The sequence below is a fragment of the Seriola aureovittata genome, chromosome 12 (assembly GCF_021018895.1).
Source record: "Seriola aureovittata isolate HTS-2021-v1 ecotype China chromosome 12, ASM2101889v1, whole genome shotgun sequence".
Taxonomy (NCBI): domain Eukaryota; kingdom Metazoa; phylum Chordata; class Actinopteri; order Carangiformes; family Carangidae; genus Seriola; species Seriola aureovittata.
In genome coordinates this window covers 8,038,888-8,058,867 of record NC_079375.1, presented here as the reverse complement: position 1 = coordinate 8,058,867, position 19,980 = coordinate 8,038,888, and the positions used below count along the sequence as shown (strand labels likewise).

At 40.3% G+C, this 19,980-nt stretch overlaps 1 protein-coding gene across 12 annotated transcripts in view; it reads left to right on the top strand.

Annotated features, from left to right (window-relative positions):
* epb41l3b (erythrocyte membrane protein band 4.1-like 3b) overlaps positions 1–19,980 on the top strand; it is a 51,813-nt gene that overhangs the window by 7,473 nt on the left and 24,360 nt on the right. For 10 of the 12 annotated variants that reach the window (XM_056391057.1, XM_056391052.1, XM_056391063.1 and 7 more), the window contains exons 1-2: positions 11,452–11,648; positions 15,155–15,298. In XM_056391057.1, coding sequence (XP_056247032.1) covers positions 11,463–11,648; positions 15,155–15,298 — 330 coding nt within the window. In that variant the 5' untranslated portion in view covers positions 11,452–11,462. Of the gene's footprint in view, positions 1–2,735; positions 2,868–11,451; positions 11,649–15,154; positions 15,299–19,980 lie in introns of those variants that run through there. The other 2 variants (XM_056391051.1, XM_056391054.1) reach the window with 2 other exon arrangements.

The following is a 19,980-nucleotide window of genomic DNA, read 5'->3' as shown; positions in this document are numbered from 1 at the left end:
CAATGGAATCAGATACAGTACATTTGTTTTGTAAAACTCCTTGAAACATGTTTTTAAGATGAAACTGTTCTGACTTGATGTCTTCAGAAGTCTGAACATCACGTCTAACAAGAAAAAAATCCAAATCATAAATATGAGCTCATTGTAATTTGCAATTTTTAACAGTTCTTGCATGTTAGAATTGATATTTCCTTCGCAGACGAGCTACTATGTAACCCCTGACTCCTAATTTAAGATTGTTTGCTGGATTACAGGCGCACAGTCACCACCCACTGGCCAGACAGAGCCAGATGAGCAATGTCTGAGACGATCAGTCGTGTCATGACTGTACAGTGCCAGACTCCACCTGCTCTAAATGTAGATAGCTATTGTTTGGCTGAGCAGAGAACAGACATCCCTCTTGGTTGTGTCTGCCTTTTCTATAGTAAGTCTTCTCAGAGAGCCTCATTGTGGTGATGTACATGACATTTTTTTGGACTCACTGAGGTCTGTCATTACAGTAGTGCTCCTGCTTTAAAAACGAGGGCTGAAGGGGGAAGTGAAAGAGCCTATCTCTGGAGAAATGAAAGAATTACAGTGACATTAAAAAGCCATGTAACACTGAATCATTAAGGTCAGCAACTGCGGAAATGTTACACATCCTTGGACTTTTTATGGTTAATGGCGGTATCACATTAAGGCTCAGGTTGACAGCTCAATAAGTTATTACAGTGCTTGAGATCACTCTGAAGAAAGTGTCCTTTCAACAGCCTCCCTCAGCTATTATTTCTCCTCTCAGCATTGAAGGTTACAGGAATATTTTGTTACATCTATTGTCAGCCCACTGTAGCTCTAAAACTCTCTGTCCTCATTGCTGGTTGCTTGTAAGTTTGGTGTTTTAGGACTTTAAACTAGCTCCTCTTATTCTAATGTGAATTACACATCTTCGATGTAAATCATTCATTGTTGTTGTCATTGAGCTTGTTTTACGAGCTGCGTTACAATTAGCTAACGGCTGAATGAGGAGCCAGCTGTCTGGCTGCTGTACATAAGCGCTGCACTGCGTGTTATTACATTTACCGTCTACTGTCTGCAAAGCGTGCCTGCCATGTCTCCGTCACTATTTCGGGAATCCATGTGCGACGGCAGCAGAAAATTCTCTGAAGACGTAACGTGCATAACTGTGTGTTTTTGTATTTGCATAGTGTACAGTAAGTGTTGGCATGCAGTGTACTACTGAGAGCATGAGAGCAATTAGATGAAATAAAAGTCAAATGGGTGACCGAGTTGGGTCAAGTTCCCACTGTGAGGCGGGAGGCAAAACCCACAAATCCCTAGAGGGAACAACCCAGGCACTAATTAAAAACTTGCTTTTATGCCTATGTTTGTAACACGAACATATACGTACCTATAGGAGTTCAACGTGTGTGTGTGTGTGTGTGTGTGTGTGTGTGTGTGTGTGTGTGTGTGTGTGTGTGTGTGTGTGTGTGTGTGTGTGTGTGTGTGTGTCAGTATATTCATGTGCTTCCTATTGACGTGTTTTAATATATCCTGGATTATGTTTTCCAATTTGGAGAACATCATAAAGTGCTCTCAGGAAGTCTTTGAGAAGTCTATTTGAAATTCAGTAGCTACAGTTCAACTGTTTTGTATTCAGTCCAGTGATGGACGTAGTATTCAGATCCTTTACTTAAGCAAAAGTAGCAATATGACAATGCAAAGTACTGAGGAAAAAGTCCTTTATCACAGAAGTATTAGCAGCAAAACGTACTACTAGTAGTCAAAGTGCTCATTATGCAGCAGAATGGTTCCTGACAGTGTTATATTACATCACTGGATTATTGTTACTGTCGCCTTAACACATAAACAGCATTTTTACATTGTGGCTGGTCAAGGGCAAGCTAATTTTAACTTCTGTACTAAATCAAATTTTGCAAAGTCACCAAAGGTTTTATATGTGAAATCTCCATCTGCAAAGGAACTACAGCTGTCAGATAAATGCAGGGAAGTAAAAACGATTGAATTTCCTTCTGAAATGTAGTGAAGTAAAAAGTTGAACAGCTGAGATCTGGTGTTCTTCCTCAGAATGAGTGAACTGGGTGATTTGGGGGAACTGGAAAATTAGTCCTGTTTTCTTTTGTACTGTAAATTGTCAATTTTCCATGAAATCATTCTGAAATATTCTGGTGTGTAGATGATCAAAATTTGGAACGTGAGATTGAATTTTTAATTACCATTTATTCAGATTTCTCGACGACACTGAAAATATTCTTAAATTCTTTTTGTAGTAATATTTTAAAGAAAAAATTCCCATTGTGATGTCATCAAAATGCATAGTTTTGTCAACTAACAACTAACTGCCCAAAGATATGTAGTTAACTGTCACACAGTAGCTGAAGAAAAGCAGTTGGAACCAGGGAACGTTTTTTATTTGTTATTAAAATAGTTTTTGTTTCAGTTACAGCAGTGGCTTAAGGGGGCTGGGCACAGCTGTTTGCATGAAGTTTAAGTTTTAAACTTAAGTACAGAATTGAAGTAAATATACTTTGTTACATTCCACCGCTGATTCCGTTTCATTTAATCACATTTCCTTAAATAGACAATATTCGCGCTGGCTTTTTTCAGTAAAACAACAAACCTTGTGTCATTAATTGCCATGCTGTGCATGTGCGTGTGCGTGTGCGTGTGCGTGTAAGAGCTTGGGAGGGTGTGCTGTTAAAATAATGCCCCGGCTGTCCTGATATCCCACAATTCTACTCTCAGCTGCATAGTGGAGTTTGATAGGCTGGTGGAGAGGGGAACTGCAGCAGAGTAGCACCGCTGTCAGGAAACAGAAGCCCACTACGAATGCAACTCGCATAACCAGCTGAACGAGGACGGTTGACCTGGTAATAAACCTCTCTTTTTGCTGCTTTTCTCTGCTTTTTGAACTCTCAGGCTTTCTCAGATGAGATGCTCGCTTCCCGGTTTGTACTATTCCCCGTTTTATTTCCTCTCTTATGCCAAATACGCCTCCTCATACCTCAACACCCGCGGCCGATGACAGATAATTAACATTAAAAAATACACTATTGCTGTAGCCACTCAGGCGGAAAGTCGGGTGGACGTGGCTAACCGTGGTCAACCTTTTGAATCCCGCTATGGTTTTGTATTGAAGCCTTTCGGTGCGCAACACTGTAGCGATATGTTGGGGGTTTTTGCTGAATGGGCTTCCTGCAGCGGTCCTTGTTTTGCAGCTAAAAGTCAAAGCTTGGTCAAAATATTTCAAAGAAACTAACCGCTCAAGGTACAGTAAGCTAACGTGCTCTAGTTTCGAGGCAGAAAGTGGAAAATGGGTGACACGACAGAGATGCTTTTCCAGCCTTTAATCCAGCTGTTTCTACATCAGTGAAGGGCAGCGCTGAGTCACTGGCACACACGGTAACGTTTGAGGACAATTCGTGGATTAAAATCGTTATATTATCGGGTCTCAAGGCGATATACTTTGGTGTTTTTGATCTGCAGTGCGGTAGGCGTGGTTAAGGGGCTGGATGACACGGGTCTGGATCTCCTTTTAGCATCATCACATCCTCGTAGGCACGGCATGCAATGGCTGGAGTCTGACTTGACAATTTAATTAAGATGCACAGTAAGCTGTTGTTGCAGTAGCATTGGGAGGCAGCAACGTCGTGGGCCTTGCTTGCAGGGCTTCATATTTTATTGGTTGGGAGTGCACCTTTGAGTCAACTTGCCTTCAGTAGAGATAGTGGTCTTTCCATCCCATTACAAAGAAAGAAACTGCTGACATCTTTAGTATTAGCGACACCTAATATCTGAAGAAATACGGTAGTTTTACAAGATCTATTCTTATGGCCCAAAATCTTAACTTATAATATGACATATTCTATCCTAAAGACCCCTCATATGCATGAGGAAACGCCCAAAATATGATTATTTCACCGTAAACTTTGTTGAACACTGCAGACACAATGGGGTCATAGAAAGGTAAATATAGAAGCAACAGCCTCTTTTATCTGCAAAAGGTCAACAAGGGTGATGCATGTTTTTTTAGCTAAAAATGCCATGAAACAAAACAATATATCATCCACTCAAACTGTGACTGTTCTTTGTAGAGTAACATAGGCCTCAATACAAAAATGTTATTTTTTAATCATTCTCCAGCTCTTCAAATGTGAGGATTTGCTGCTTTTCAACTTTTTATAAAAATGTAAACTGAATGTTTTCGTCAGACAAGACAAACACCTTGATGACATCACCTCGGGCTTCAGGATATGCATAACATGTATTTTTGAGTGTTTCAAACTTATTATAGGCCAGATAGATAATCATCAGATTAATCAACAATTGAAATAATCATAGCCCTGATTTGAATAAGGAAATTCAAAGGGAATCAAGGAAATCACAAAGACACAATTGGGTTGTATAAAGGCAAATAGCAACTGCTTTTTTTCATTGTTTTTGATTAGATTTTATTCTAAATAGTAGACTAACCCTATATTTTCATAATACAATAGGACATTCTGTAAAATGTAACTGCTCTTTGTAGGGCTGAATAGGCCCAAACAGAACAACACCATAATCTTTTATAGTGTAATATATTTTAATTACTATCAAAAACAGTCTTCAAAAGACAAGTGCAGTGAAGAAAAAAGCCAAAAGGTTCATTTTAAAGCTGCAAATTCTGGAAATCAATCTCAAAAGCAAACCACGCCGCTCTTCCCATCCCTCCCTCTCCTCCCTCTCCTCCCGCTCCACCCAGCCCTTCACCTACATCCTCGCTGTGCTCGCTGTCTCAGTCAGTGGAGGTAATAGGGAGCGTGCTAGCTTATGAGTCAGACATAGTGACCCCTTCCAGCAGGTGATACTAGGTTGAAGCCTCGGTGCGGGAGAAGCCTGTGAGCACCCAGCCCTGACTTTAGCCTTCTCTGATTGGTTACAGGGGCGAGGTTCGCTCAAAAACTTTAAGGGAATATCTCTGCACTGCTGCCAGGCTGTTCAGTGAGTCTCGGTGACAGAAGTCATTGCCATCACCGCTCCACATTAAGATATGTTTTGCTTTAAGTAAGAAATATAAATTGCTTTGACCCTTATTTATGCTTGCCGGCAGACATCATTGGTAATCGAGTTACAGTTGATTTACTGATTACCTGTAGCTAATCTCATAAAATGCTTAATCCCTACTGGCCAGTCACAGTTGCTGTATTAGACATTATTAGCTTCTCATCAAGCTACTAAGATTTAGTTCTAATCTTTCCATTAATAGGGGATTTTCCCTTTGTCAAAGGAACAGTACAGCTGGATTGAGTGCTAACTCCACATAAACATGTATTTCAGGAATTGCTTTTCCTTTCCAGCCACACTGGTGATTGTTTGTTTCAAGGAAAGCCACCCTGGCCCTAAGCGACAGCGCGGCGACAAAGACGCACTGATCGTGTCGCATAATGAAGTGCAGTCAAGTTGAGGTGACAGTAAGTTAGCTGGCCTGTGTGTTGTATCCCTGAGTGTCTCGCTGCAAGAGACAGTAATGCTAAGAATGTAAACGCAGCAAGCTGACAGGATTTATGGCCTCCTCAGCAAAAATGCTCTGTGCTCAGAGTCACCTTCATGTGACCAGTCCTTCCCCTAATTCTGCTGTTGCGTTGTGAAGTGTCTATTCCACTTTGGTCTATAAGGGGTCAACTAAATGATTTTTGAAAATTCATATTACTACTGAATGAAAAGCATCTGAAATGGCTGCTAAATTAAACAAAAATTAAATATGCAGAGACATTTTAGTTTCAGCTGTTATTAGACTGTTTTTAAGAAGCTCCATTGTTTTAGCAGTGGATAATATGAATGACTTACAACAAAAACAATATGTTAATACACCAGGTTGCCAGTTTATTAGGTAAACTGAGCTAAAACTGAAACAGTCTACTACAACCTACCTTCATTAGGGTTGTAAATAATGTTCAGTTTGTGTGTGATCATTTTGGAGGAAGTAGTTTGTGATGCTGTTGGACTGTGTTGCTTGATACAGAGAGATATTTCTGTTATTTAGCCCATCGTATCCCGTGATGTAAACAGGGTGGACAAAATGACAGAAACACATGTCGGTAAAATGACTTTGCAGTTCAACAACACCATAAACTACATTCTCCAAAATGATCAGTTGAATCAACACCTCTCAAAAAACATTATAACTTTCATTAAGTAAGAGGACTGTAGTATTACACTGCATTAGTTTTAGCTAGGCTCCTAATAAATTGTCAGCGTGAGTGTTTACTCACAAATCATCTGTCTTGAGATGATGTGCTGAGTCACCGATGTTACAGTCCATGTTTAGTTTGTGCGCTACCAGAGCTGGAGAATGTCCTGGCTGAACACAGAGTTAGAAAACAGACCTGGGTTGTTTGAATTCTTAAGGGTTGGACTAACTGTCCTAAGCTGTGAAATGTAACATTTTATTGAGAAACATTTTGTAGATGCCTCATGTCAAAATTAAATGTCAGACATTTTGTTACTGTTTCTCTCTGAAGAAGCCAGAATCTCACTAGAGACAGGTAAACAACTGGTGTAACGAGCAACATGAGGGTGTTGCTCGTTACACCAGTTTAGGTGGACTGACAATCAGGTAAACACACACCAGTGTCAAGCAATCCATTCTGCTGTCGAGTACAGCCAGTACGTTTGGCTCTGTCCATTCCAGTCTTTGTTGTTTTTTGTTTCTTGTCATAACTGTTGCTGTTAAATGGACTTATTAACTAATCCCTTAAGATCTGTAAAATTTAGCCTTTTGTTCAAAAAAGTATCATCAAATCTTACTTTTCAAAAGTAATACTAGGCTCTGTTATTGTGACAGTACAACTTCTACCCAGTGGTTGCCACTAATGGTGGCACTCTATGCATGCAGAGCTGAATATAATGTTGCGTCTAATATAAGTTACTGCAGTTGAAGGTATTGAATGAGCGCCTCAGATCTACTGTAAATGTGAAGCTGCAAAAAAAAAAAAAATGAAGAACATTGTTTGCTAAAGAAATGATGTCACATTCATGACAAAATGTATCAATAATTTTGTTTGTTGAAGTCAGGACAGTTAAAAACACTTTTGGGATCTGTAAGCCCTCAGCAGAGGTGTCTCAGTTGAGTGGCCGGACCAGCTACATGATATCCTGTTACAGTAGCTGGGTTTCTGTGTGACAGCTGTCAGCCCTGCGGCCATGTAGAGGGGTCGCATCATATGCGGCAGGCCGGCCCGGGATGGGCCTGGATGTGTCAAAAAACGCCAACCATTCCCCTCCGTGTAACCTCCATCAGCCCCCAGGGGGGTAATGAGTGTGGGGGCAGGGGTGGCGAGGATGGGCCCAGCTGTGGTGTACTCTGGCTAATAGCACTCAGCACAGATGGCAGGCCCTCATCCTCCTGTGTGTGTATGTGTGAGACTCAATGTGCACAGGCCACTTTCCAACAGCATGCATTACAATCACAAATGGACCTTAAAATGGAGATTTGCATCCATGGGGCAGCACCACAGCATTTAGTGTCAGTGATCAATTATGTAATGTAGCTACATACTGATAAGCCTCTGAGCTTTTAGCATTAACGTGAACATCCACTGGAATGGGTTTTCTCTGCATTATGTCTGAATGTGATTGTCCCCTGATTGAATTAGTAGGTTTGTTTCTGGAGGGAGACCAGTAGATGGATGGATTCTGCTCGTCTCTCCTTAGACGCCACATTACTGAGAATATCCACAAATATCAGAGAAACATGTGCTTCCCATCAGGTGACTGTGGACTTACAAGCTGATTTCCAGGCAGTAATGCGAGAGCTGTCTCTGATGACTTCTCTGACACCAAGTGTTCGTTGTTGTAGTGTTGTTTCACATTCTCTGAGATGAGGTTTGAGTTTCTTTTCTTCTCTCAGCTTTCTTTTCATCTGTCTCTTCAGTCATAGCGGCTGAGTTCCTCTTTTATTCATTCCTCATCCACTGATGCAAGGAGCATATGCATAACTTCATTAGGGATGAGTTTTGATTGAAGGTTCCATTTTAGATCTGGTTCCTGGTCAAGAAAACACCCACGTTCATTAAGCTCAGACGCTGATGAATCTCTTATTAAAACCTCTCCTCACTCTTTTTTTTTTTTTTTAAACTAAGAGAAATGGGAAAACATGAAGACAGCAGCTTGTCATTTTTGTGTTGGACATTAATTAGACTGCCACTTAAAATTATGGTGTTTCTACCTTCTCTGCCTCTGTGTAGGTTTTTTTTTAGCCTTTAGCTATTTGCAATTGTTGAAATGTATACCTTATTATAATAAGATTCACAAGACTCGACATGTTTTGGATTTGATGAAATGCTGTCGAACCTTCCTATTCCTATTTTCCTGGTAAAAACTTTCCAAACACCAGCCATTTAAGTAAGCCAAATGTAAAAGCCGTCATGAACCGAGAGATTCAATCTCTGTTACGCAAGATTTATCAGCAATGGAGCGACAAGGCACATTTATTTATTTGAAAGTATCACTGATGATTAGATTAAAAAAGACTTTGCCTTTGTCTTCAGTGGAATCTTATGCTCAATATGATAAGGCTATATTGGTGCAATCATCAGCCCGCCCCTGTATGCAAGGAGTGATCCGGGGCATTAAATGAGTTGTGAATACAGCTTTCTGAATGCATAATGTATGTGCCAGTGCATGGTGAGGGTCACACACAAGGCTACTGTGTGGGCTGTTGTGTGGCCCTGTGAAGAGTGCCTGTCACCAGTGACTGAACGTATTCTTCCTCCATTTCTATGGTGCTAAGATCTTCCTTTCTTCCCCTCCTACCATAGTTCCTGTTTCATACAGGGCGGGGGGGTTAAGAGAAGCAAAGGTTAGCTGTGCAGCCATCTACTGTCAGCTGATTATTGAACCACTCCTCCACTTTGCCACTCATGGCGCACAGCAGAGAGGTTTTTACCGAATTCTGGTTGAATTCGGCTCAGTGGGTTTTTCTTTTTTTGTAGACTTGAAAAACGTGTTCTTTTACAAGCCGCGGTTGGAGTTTGGATCTTGTGACTACGTCACTTCATTCACATTGCTGTTACTCAGGCCTGTAATCTAGACTTGGCAATCTTTACAGCCTTTATAGCACCTAAAGTTACTGAAGTCGAATGTTCGATCAGCATGTCACGGTCAGTGACCCTTGATGCTTCGAACCGAAGCTCCTGATGTCTTTGACAGTGAGACAGTGAATGCTGGAAAAACTTAAAAGACCCACAACTGTTTTAACTCATCTCTAAGTCCAGACTTTCTGCTGTTTTGAGTCAACATCATTCTGATCCATTTTAAAACTGAGTCTTTTGTTCTGGCGTGTTTTCTGTTACTTGGCAAAGCTTGATTTGACTTTATATTGTAATTCTTCTTTAAGTAATTCCATGTGGATTCAAACCCTCTCCTCATTAGCAAAGATGAATTAGCCTTTGGCATTCAAAGAGCAATTTCCTTCTTAAGAACTGTATCATTCTGCAGTACAATAAGTTGTAATACTTAATGATGTTGAGTCAAGAATTTTTATTTTAGTTTGCCAAGTCTACACAGTAGTAATTGCACCTATCAGAGACAGCAAAACATTCAGCTCTGTTCAAGTAATGCGTCTGTCACAGGGTGCAAGATGAAAAAACCAACATGGAGGCATGATGTGGACATGGGCTCCAGCTGTTAATAATCCAGATATGTGCCTGCCTGTGTTGCGCACAGCAGGACACAAGGAGTTAGGCATGTGGACCAGTTCTTGGAAAGGCCTCTGTCAATTTAAGCTTTCTGACTGAAACAGTTTTCTTATTACAGATTATAGATAATTTTGACCCCCACTCCAAAAATCTTGTGGCATTCACAGATAATCGATACCTGGTGTTATCTTGTTGTTTAGCTGTGCGTTTGCTTGCTAGAGCCATCAGCTCTCCATCGTGCTCGTTTCAGCTGTGCGTCAACATGTTAGAAGTTTGGGGATCACCTCAGCCCACAGTGTTGGCTTTGTTGATCCAGAGGCTGCTGTCCCCAGCCACGGCTGCGAGTCACAGATCCTCCCCTGAATCATCCCAGCCCGGAGTAAACACAGCCCTATAAATAGGGCTCAGGGAGAGGCAAGCCAGCAGCAGAATGACAGGCATCCGTACTACACACCATAGACTCTCTGCATAGGCCAAGTGCGCTGTCCCGCACAAAACGCTCCCCAAACCCTACATCCCAATGTCAGAGCCTGTGGTACAGTTCATACGGGGCCCCCAGTGTGATCCGTCCTATCTGTCATCTTTGTTTGGCAGAGCTAGCCATTAGATGTTTCCTCTCATTACCCAGTTTTAGGCTCCTGGGACCGCATCTGTTGGTATGCTGCTATTCACAGAGGGGAGAAGGTCATGCTATCAAAGACGCACACTGGTGCTGTGCAGATACTTTGGATGCTTGTGTGTAAATACTCCCCGGGGTAACTGGGGAAACCACTGAGCAACATGCCATTCTGATTATTTACATTCATTTCTCCTCTTTAATTGATTGATGTTTGCAGAAATGTTCTCTGCTTCTCCAGTGTGTGGATTTACTGCTTTTCTATTTTTTTTCTTTGTAAACTGAAAAAATAAGATTTTGGACTGTTGGTCAAACAAAGCAAGACACTCGACGACGTCATCCTGAATCTTCAGGAAACAGCAATAGGCATTTTTCACTATTTTCTAATATTTTATAGACTAAATCAATAATCAGCTAATTGAAAAATAACCGGCAGATTAATCGAGAGCAAAAATAATCAGTAATTCCAGCCCTAAATTGTTAAGTGTATAAAATTTAAAGTAAGTAAGTAGGATTCAGTTTTTATTGTTCCAAGATAGAAAAAGTTCTTCTCATTGGAGGACCCATCATGTACAGCTGTTTTGCATTGTCATTTGAAAAATTACTGAAAATTACTAATTAAATGTTGTCAGTTCAATTCCTCTTCATCATTTAATTAGTCTAATAAATTAACTAATCAGCTTATAGTTTCTGTAGAATATCTTTTTTTTTTTTTTAATAGTATGACTGAATTCTTCTTGATATGTAGATGCTTTAACCAGAGGTTGAGACCAGAACTCAAGAATGTAATCAACAGATTAACCAGCACTGAAAACGATCCACAGTTGCAGCTCTGGATGAAGTTGTTTTAAACCAGTTTAATCCAGCCCCCGAGTACATGTGAAATAACATATGTCTTAGAATTAGTGGGCGTCAGAGCGCCAGCAGTCTAAGCACTTTACATTATCAGCTGCTGACACCACCGAGATTATTGAAAAAAGGACCAGAGTGCACCTAAGCCACTTACGTTAATTTCTCTTTTTATTCTGCTGTCAAACAACATCCACACCTCTGCATTTGCATCAGAGTGGAGCTCATGGGTACACAGGGCTGAGAGGCAACCGTAGATCAATTCATAGCAAGTCAGCTGACTCATTTATTTCTCCTCTTCCTCCACTCCAGTGTGATTTACCATGACAACTGAATCAGGCGCAGACTCGGAGGCCCAGCAGCCGCAGGAGAACAAAGAGTCGGAGAAGGGGAAAGCTAAAGCAGCATCCCAGCCCAGCCAGGCAGCAGCCGAACCAACTTTGCCTCAGAGCCAGCCGGAGCTGCTTCCCGCCGCCGCAGGGCACAGCACCCCGGCCCGGAAAGAACAGGTCAGCATCTTCATCACCGCATCCACCCCTTCATTTCGGTCTGAGCTGGGCGTACGGATATATCCAGACAGTTGTCATGGACATGTGGAATTTAATTATATATCATCCACCATATTACACTGTTTAACATGCCTTCCAAAATTTTACTCTTTAGTATTTTTGATTTGAGGATGAATTTTCAGGGTGTAAACACTGGGGGGAAAAAACATAAAAACAAAAACAATACACACCATTCATCCCTCTGCTGAATGAATTGTATCATTGTGTGAAAAATGGAAATTAACATTGGGGGGGGGGTCTGACCACATGGCCTCAGTGTCTTCAGTGGCGGTCATGACCCCGCAACAAATGCATCTGTTGACAAATAGACTAGTCCTTATCAGTGCTCTGTGCTTTTATTTTGGAAATGGGGTGAAAAACACAGATTGAGACAAAGTGTGGATGTTTTCATTGCCGGCGTTACGTCAGCTGATTACACTGATTAGCACGACTTCACACAGCTGTGGGAAAGAAGAGTAAACCGAGCTACTGAGGTTGGTTGAAAGGAAAAACCTGACGGCTTTTAGTGGTTGAAGGTCTGAGATCTCTGGATTAGGGCAGTAAAATAAACAGAAATAAGAAAATGTCAGTTAAGTTTGATTGTTGTGGGAATACTTGTTTTTTTAGAGCATCTGTCATTTCCAAATTGACTCACCGTGTTTGGAAAACAAGGTTGCAAATGTCTTGTTTTTCTTGTAAGATAGTTGATCTTCAAATTCCCATCATTTTGGCACATGATTATTTGCTGTTTAAATTACATGTACAAAAAAACATGATCCACCAGCTGCTTTGTGGATTAAATAGATATTTTTATATTCTGGTGTTGAACAGTGGAAAACCCAGTTGGGTGTTTTTTTTTTTTTTTCCAAACCTGTGTTTTCCTCTTCATAATAAATAAGTGTAGCCTGTGGCTTGTCCATGTTATATAGACTCAGCCAGCCCAGGTAGCCTCTGATCTTATCTGAACACTAAGTGCTTGTCTGCAGATTTTGGCCCAAACAACCTCCTGGGCTCCCTAGCTAGTCGATTTTGTAGATTGAATTTCCAATGCTGCTGCAGTCTCAGGGAGATTCTTGCCTCTTCCCTAATTTACCTACTTGAAAGGAAAAGATTTTGCCGTGCTCTACATGCATACAGATTCGGTATGGGCAGCCTAGGCATTCACAAATTTGTTTCTGATGGAGCTCAGGGCTCTACTTCAACCTAAACAAATCAGTTTCTATTGAAGACTGTATTACCCGCAGCACTCCAGACTGAAGTATCTTCCTGGTGTGTTGCTTTAAAGAACCCCTTGTGTAGTTGTAGGAAGTGTTTACTCATTCCACAAGGTTTGAAAGTTGAAAAACCAAAGTTTCTCTTTCGATGGGTTCAACTTAGAGTGCAGAAAACATTTTGAGTAGTAGGGATTAGCTCTGAGCTGTCCTGTCTTATTATTTTTTGTTTTTACATGATCGCAGGCATGTAGCTGATGGTTTTATCTGACTGCAACACTGGATTAACTCTAAACTTGTAAATGTCTGTCATTTTGCAAGAAACCAATATTAAGAGGTCAAAAGGTCAAAAGTCACAACATCTAGATGTGGAAGTGATGAGAAAAGCAGAGTTAGTTCTGAGATGTTTCACCTTCGGCCGATCTGCCTCATGTTGCAGTTTGAGCACGCTCAGACTCACAACTCCGCTGACCCAGAAGTGAGGCTTATATCATGATGTGGAAAAATTAAGTGTTGAAATGTGCCGTTTGATGAAGAGAAGAAATAGAGCATGAGGTTAGATGTGAATCATAATGGGCTGTAATGAGAGTGCAGAAGAGGCAGGGTGAGGTGATGGGATAGATTCATTATGGTCCCGGACGGGGCGATGTTGCCAAAAATCCAAACCTCCTAATGTTTTAATGTTAAAGCTACACTTGACCAGGGCCGGGCCTGATGATGATGATGATGATGAATATACTTGAGCTGATAGAAATTTGCGAATGTCCAAGGTTTTGCCATCATTTGTGTACATAAAGGTGACTATCTGATTAATAGTTCTGGCTTCATCAGACCACCACTTCCTTATGACAGTTTTAGATTTAAGGACATTTTTCACTGCAGGAGCCAAAAACACAGACGTTCCTGTCTCCAGAAATGTATCTATCTTTTCAATTTAGCTTCAAAAAAATTTTCTTTATCAAGATATATGTCAACGTTGCAACATGAAATTACTCATATCATTGGTCTATATTGCTCATATGCTTGACTGTAGAAGAGCAGCCAAAGAGCTCAAGTTTCTCCATTTGTTATGTAGTGTTCATAAAAAACCAAGACTATGCTAGCGGCTCTGTGAGGCTTCACTGTACTACACACAGCAGAACCTTGAGCTAAATGCTAATGTCAGTATGCTAAAATATGGATGTCGCACAGGTATTATGTTCATCACCTTAGTTCCTTAGTTGAGCATGTTAGCATGCTAACATTGGTAATTAGCACTAAATACAAAGTACATCTGTGGCTGATGGGAATGTCACTATTATTGGACAAATAGAAAATGTAACTAGATGATGGTGTAAATTGGTCAGGGGGTCAAAGTTATTACAGTTCATTTATCATGACTGCACAGCCGTCGTCATGTCACAGTGAGAGTGATGGATGATGCTCTGCCATTGTCGGAGCTTTGTGAATTAGCAGAAACATGGCTGAGAGGAATCACAACACTCTGACATAACGCTGTCAGTCTGCTGTGAGGGAGCACATGAAGTTTCATACGTCTGTGCTGCTCGTCTCTATCATTCTAAATGAAATCATAAAAACCATAAATTGATTTGTAAATGTTTGAAATACATCCTCTGGTATTTTAAATTATGCTGTGATCATAATTACCTTGTATGGTTACATCTGATTGGGTCCACAGGGAGAACTGGTCCATGTGAGCTACAGTAGATGCTGTAGGGACAATGTGATGGGTATAGCCTGAAGAACAAGATAAGAAATATTCAATCTAGAAATGAAAAGGGGCATTAAACCCACTTTGTAACTGAATGAGAAGGCAAAATGTCTCGGAGCCAGAGGCTTCTTTTTCTGCATAAAGTCAGTCAGGAAGGCTTTGTTTTCAGCCAAGTGGAAAATTGGATTTTCTCTGTTTAAGACAAAATGGCGGTACACCTCTAGGTCTTCTCAGTGGGACTTGATTACATTCACTCAGGTCCCAGTCTTTATTTTTAGGTTTCAGACATGTGACAGAACTGGTGGTTTTGTCAAAGACAGCTACATTAATTTAGGGCAGTCTGGGGCAGTTAGGTAAGGAAATGTGTGCGCTAAAGGCATTTTTCATTTCTAGTCTGTGAACACGTTCAGAATAAAATTATTAAATTCTTGATCATGCCTTATTTCATCCAGTAAAATAAACGCAGAGACGTCTCACTGATCAGTTAATACCGCACATAGAAATGAATTATTGCTGTGATGTGACACTTGTGTTCTTCCTCTCAGGAGCAGCAGGAAGAGGACCAAGTCTCCCACAGGTCATCCACCAGTCGTCTGTCCAGGTCTCCTTTGAGAGGAGTGAAGAAGGTGAAGATCATGCAGTGTAAAGTCACCCTGCCGGACGGCTCCGACTACACACTCAATGTGGAGGTGAGATTTCATGTAGCGTTTTAACACACCACCCATTTTCACATAACGACAGGTTCCAACTTTTTTTTTACTACTCAGTCATTTTACCTTGTGGTTTTATAGCACATTAATATGAAGGAGATGAAACCCACATGGTAACAGTTCAGAGCCAAAAGCATTAAGAAGAAAACAAAGTGTTGTGATTGTTTTGCTTTTTTTTGTTAAAGGTTAATTAGTGTTGTTTTATTATGACCTGATAGCTGAAATGAAACTGCCTGCTGCATCACCTGGCCTTTTGAATTGCCTTGCAGCAATGCAGCAGCACTAATGATGTTTGCAGTATATCAGTTTGTAATGGCTGTAATTGAATCAAGACTGAAATGTCTGATTTTTTTTTTAACCAGTTTTATGTAGAACAAGTTTTCTTAAGTTGATCCACTGATTATAAGTGAAGGCGTTTTCAGGGTTTGTCTTTTCTTTATGGCACCAAATATTCCTTTTTTATTTGTAGATTTTACTTGTTTGTATTTAACAGAGACGGAACAGATGAACATTGTTACATGGGAAGGAGAAGTGCAACAGATGTAATTTCTATAGCGTGTCATTTGCAGTCCCTGTCCCTGGGTTAGGTTTTCAATGTCAAGTAAAAGCAATTTTAGAGTTTGAAAGTAGTGCACCTCACTTCAGTTTTCACTTTCTTGGTTCTGTTGCGCCGTATCTTTCTTAATCTGAAGTCTGATATTGGCTGTTTTATTTAACAAGGCTGTGTGCATGCAGAGAAAAATCATAAGCACTTTTCTTTGCTTAAAAAAATAGCAGCAGGGTTCATGGAAAAGTTATCTTCATTTCAATAAACAAATAATGCAACATGTGGCTTCATTCAAGCCTGTGTTCCAAAACATTAAAATTATGATCCACAGAGGACAGTAACTTCGATTTCTGTGTTGATATTTAAATACAAAAATGTGTCCCACAAAAACACTTTCTTATAAGGAGCTGAAAACCTTGAGAGTTTGTGTCTGGATTTCTCTGTATATTAGTCTTGTGAGACGTGGCCTGCTATAATAAAATGGAATAAAAATGTCCTATTCTGGCAAGCCTTTTTTAGAAGTAGGGATTTCATGGATTTCACTGTGCATTTACATTTGCATTGTGTCAAATTGCTTTGGGGGATTTGTTTTTTTCCTCCAAAGCTTCTTCTCTATGTAGTCTTGAGAGAAAGAAGTAATTCAAATAACGCTTCCTAAATGTTTAGTTCTTACTTCAAAGCTCACGCGCTAACACAGACATAAACCCCGAGAGGAAAGGAGAGCCAACCATCAGTGAAAAACATGTGTCTTTGTGTTGTAAAGCTTGTGAAGCTTGCAACCCCACCATTCCAGCAGCGTGGCTTTTAATCATCATGTGGAAAAATTAAATATGGAGGTGGGGTGTTTTAGTCAGGAGAACTAGAGCATGAGCTGGTTGTTAATCATAATGGGTTAGAATGAGAGAGCAGGGTGAGGTGTTGAATGGATTCATTATTTTCTGGGCTGGACAACGTAGCGAAAGTAAATTTAATTGACCTAGACTTAGTTGCATTACTACAGAATGGCAGCCAGGATAAAGCTCTGACAATCCGTATCATAAGTCTTGGAAGGTTTTGATGGATTTCATTCCACATTTTACATTTGTATTGTGTCAAATTGCTGTTTAAGGTTATTTCTTTCCCAAAGCAACTCTTGACTTGAACGATTATTGTGATTATCCACAGCTCTTATGTTTCCAGTGTTCACAAATAACCCCACTAATCAAAGCAGAGCCCATGATCAGTCTTTTTGTTGTAATTGTGAGTGTTGGTGCTCCACAGCATAATCGCTGCTTTCTTTCTTTAAACAGTCTTTCTTTCTTAGAACATTATAAATTCAGGAATAAATCTGACCAGTGAACCTATCTGACTTTTCACCCTTGCATATTTCCTTTCCAATAAAACAAAGTTGAGCCTTCTCTGAAAGTTATGAGACTTTCAACTTTGTACTTTTCCCAAAATGTGTGCGGGCTGAAGGAAAGAACCAGACCCGCAAATCTCCTTTGAGCAGATTCCTCCACACCAGGGGTTTGGATAGGGGGATTAGCCGAGTGTTTGGGTGGTGGCGGTGGTGAGGTGAAGGGTTCTGACCATGAAATGAGAGCATTTGTTGGAGGGAATCAGTGTCATTGACTCTGTGCATTGGCATGATTACTCGATGTCCCGCTGTGGCCAAAGAAGGATTCTTAAGGACAGTGATCTGGAAATGGGGGGGGGGGGGGTCAGGGTCAGTCTGGACCTCTGAGACTGACTCTGTGTGTTTTTGCTTTCAGTTCTTGCTCTGCGAGACGTGCTCATGCTCTGAAAGAATTAACACAGAGGAAGATAAAGGTTTAAACAATATAATGAGAATGTTCCTTTAATTTAAAAGCATCATCCGTCGTCTGAATATCAAATCAAAGCCTTGTCACTCCAAAATTAACTGACAGGTATTTCAAAGGGACACTTCACCACAGTTTAGTTCTGTATTGACTTAAAGTTGCAAGATACAGATTTTGTCTGTCAAAATAAATGCAGCAAAAGCGAAAACATCCATGGATTTTAGTCCCCGATGTGGGTCAAGCTCCAAAGATACTGGATTCAAACATTTCTCATAATGCAATTTAGTGTCTTTCGAAACATCCTGGTAAAAAATTAATGTAGTTTAAATTCCATTTTTTCAGACAGGTGTTTTGTGTTTATTTATTTTTGTTTTGTTTTGTATAAGAAGGGAAAAAAAGATGAGATAACCCTTACAACACCAGGGGTTGCTAGTTTTCAGAGACTGAGTTGGTATCCCTTGATGTGGGATAACACCAAACGGCAACTAAATATGAATTCAGTGTTCTCTCTGGCCTGTGTTATTATATACGATCAGATGAAAACTCAAGAATACTTATTTTCCATCTTGGAGTTGGATTCTTCAGTCATCTCTGTGAATATGCAGTAACATGGTATGAACAGAAAATCAATACTTGGCCTTTTGATTGCCTGTAATCATTTCAGTTTCTGAGAGCACATATTTCTCAGAAAGTAAGTTAATTAATCATCCCAGGGATATGCAGTGTAAACTAGATTACATTATATACAATACAGTTGAGCTTTTACTGTATCCATAACCTTTCTAATTATTATTTAATCTATCAAATCCCACTTGGAAGTAAGATTATACCTCTCCTGGGGTTTATCCTTTATATAATGAGTCTGACTAATCTCTGGTAATGTGTGACTCGTACAAAAACACATTGAAGAAATGTAAACATCGCCATCTACAGTGTGTATTTGTGTCTAATAGTTGAGGTATTGAATCACCATGTGCCATCTGTTCACTATCCTGTAATCTCCAGTCTCCGCCCCCCTGCCAGGGCGACCCGGGTCTCACCCCGGTTCACTGTGTCCCGACACCTACACACATTAGATGAGGAATACTTACGCTAACCTGGGATTAGAGTGTGAGCCAAAGGTACTGGCAGAGAAACTGGAATGACTGAGTTATCTGTCCAGCAACACTAAAATGTCCACGAGAGTCAATAAAAAGCCATATGTGTAGCTACAGTTGCTGTTTCTAGCTGTTTGTCTTTTGTTATTCAGGGCTGCCACTAACAATTATTTTCATTATTGATTCATCTATCAATTATTTTCTCAGTGAATCATTTGGTCTATTACATGTCCAACAACCGTCACATGTCCAACAAGCCATCTGAGCAACAACAGCCCAAAACTCAAAGATATTCAGTTTTTTCTCACAGAAGCCAAAGAAAACCTGAATTTATTCACATTCCTGAATCTGGAACCTGTGACTTAATGATTATTTGATCATCAAAATAGTTACTATAGGTGCTTTTTTTAAAGAGAAATAATGCAAAATCAAGCTAATTGATGCAGTGACACGATGCATGAGGCACAATTCATATCTGGTTGATGCTGATAGTTGGATAATAACCCTAATCACAGTAACACTGTCTCCAGCTATATTATGCAATAGTTATGAAAGGTTTTCATTTCATTAAAACACATCCATCACAATGGAAAGCAAGAGACAACAAATAATGGCTGGTTAGTTGCCTGCTTCCCAGAGGAGTTGTCATAGCAACCGGTAAGGTACAAATACTGCTTGCTTGAAACAAAAGAACTAAAAAAATCAGTGTGAAAGTGTCCTAACAGTGAGGGTGAAACGCAGCAGACATAAGCTACAGTAGGTCAGCTTATGGTGTTTGACACAGTGATACAATTGAGGTCAAAGGATCCTCAGATAATTGCCAGAGAGTCCTCATCCCCCCCCACCCCACAATCCCATTTGAAACTGGTCCAGAATGTCAAGATTTGACATTTTTATCCTCCTGACCTTGTAGTTTTCCAGCTCAACGCAATTTTCTCCTCTGGGGAAAAATGTCTGCACTAATCGTTTCCTATCATTGTCAGTGGCACAGAGCCGCTGAACCTCCTTTACCTCACTTCAGAGGGTGTTATGTCTCAGTGGAGAGGGGGGGAGCCACACTTTTGAAAATCCTACTTCTAAACTACTTGACAGTGCATGGTAAATGTTGTCTTTTACAGTTGGGATAATCTGTTTATCATTGAAGTCATTTTTTCCAGCAAAAATGCCAAATATCCTCTGTTTGCAGTTCCTCCAATGAGAGAATTTGCTGCTTTTTCT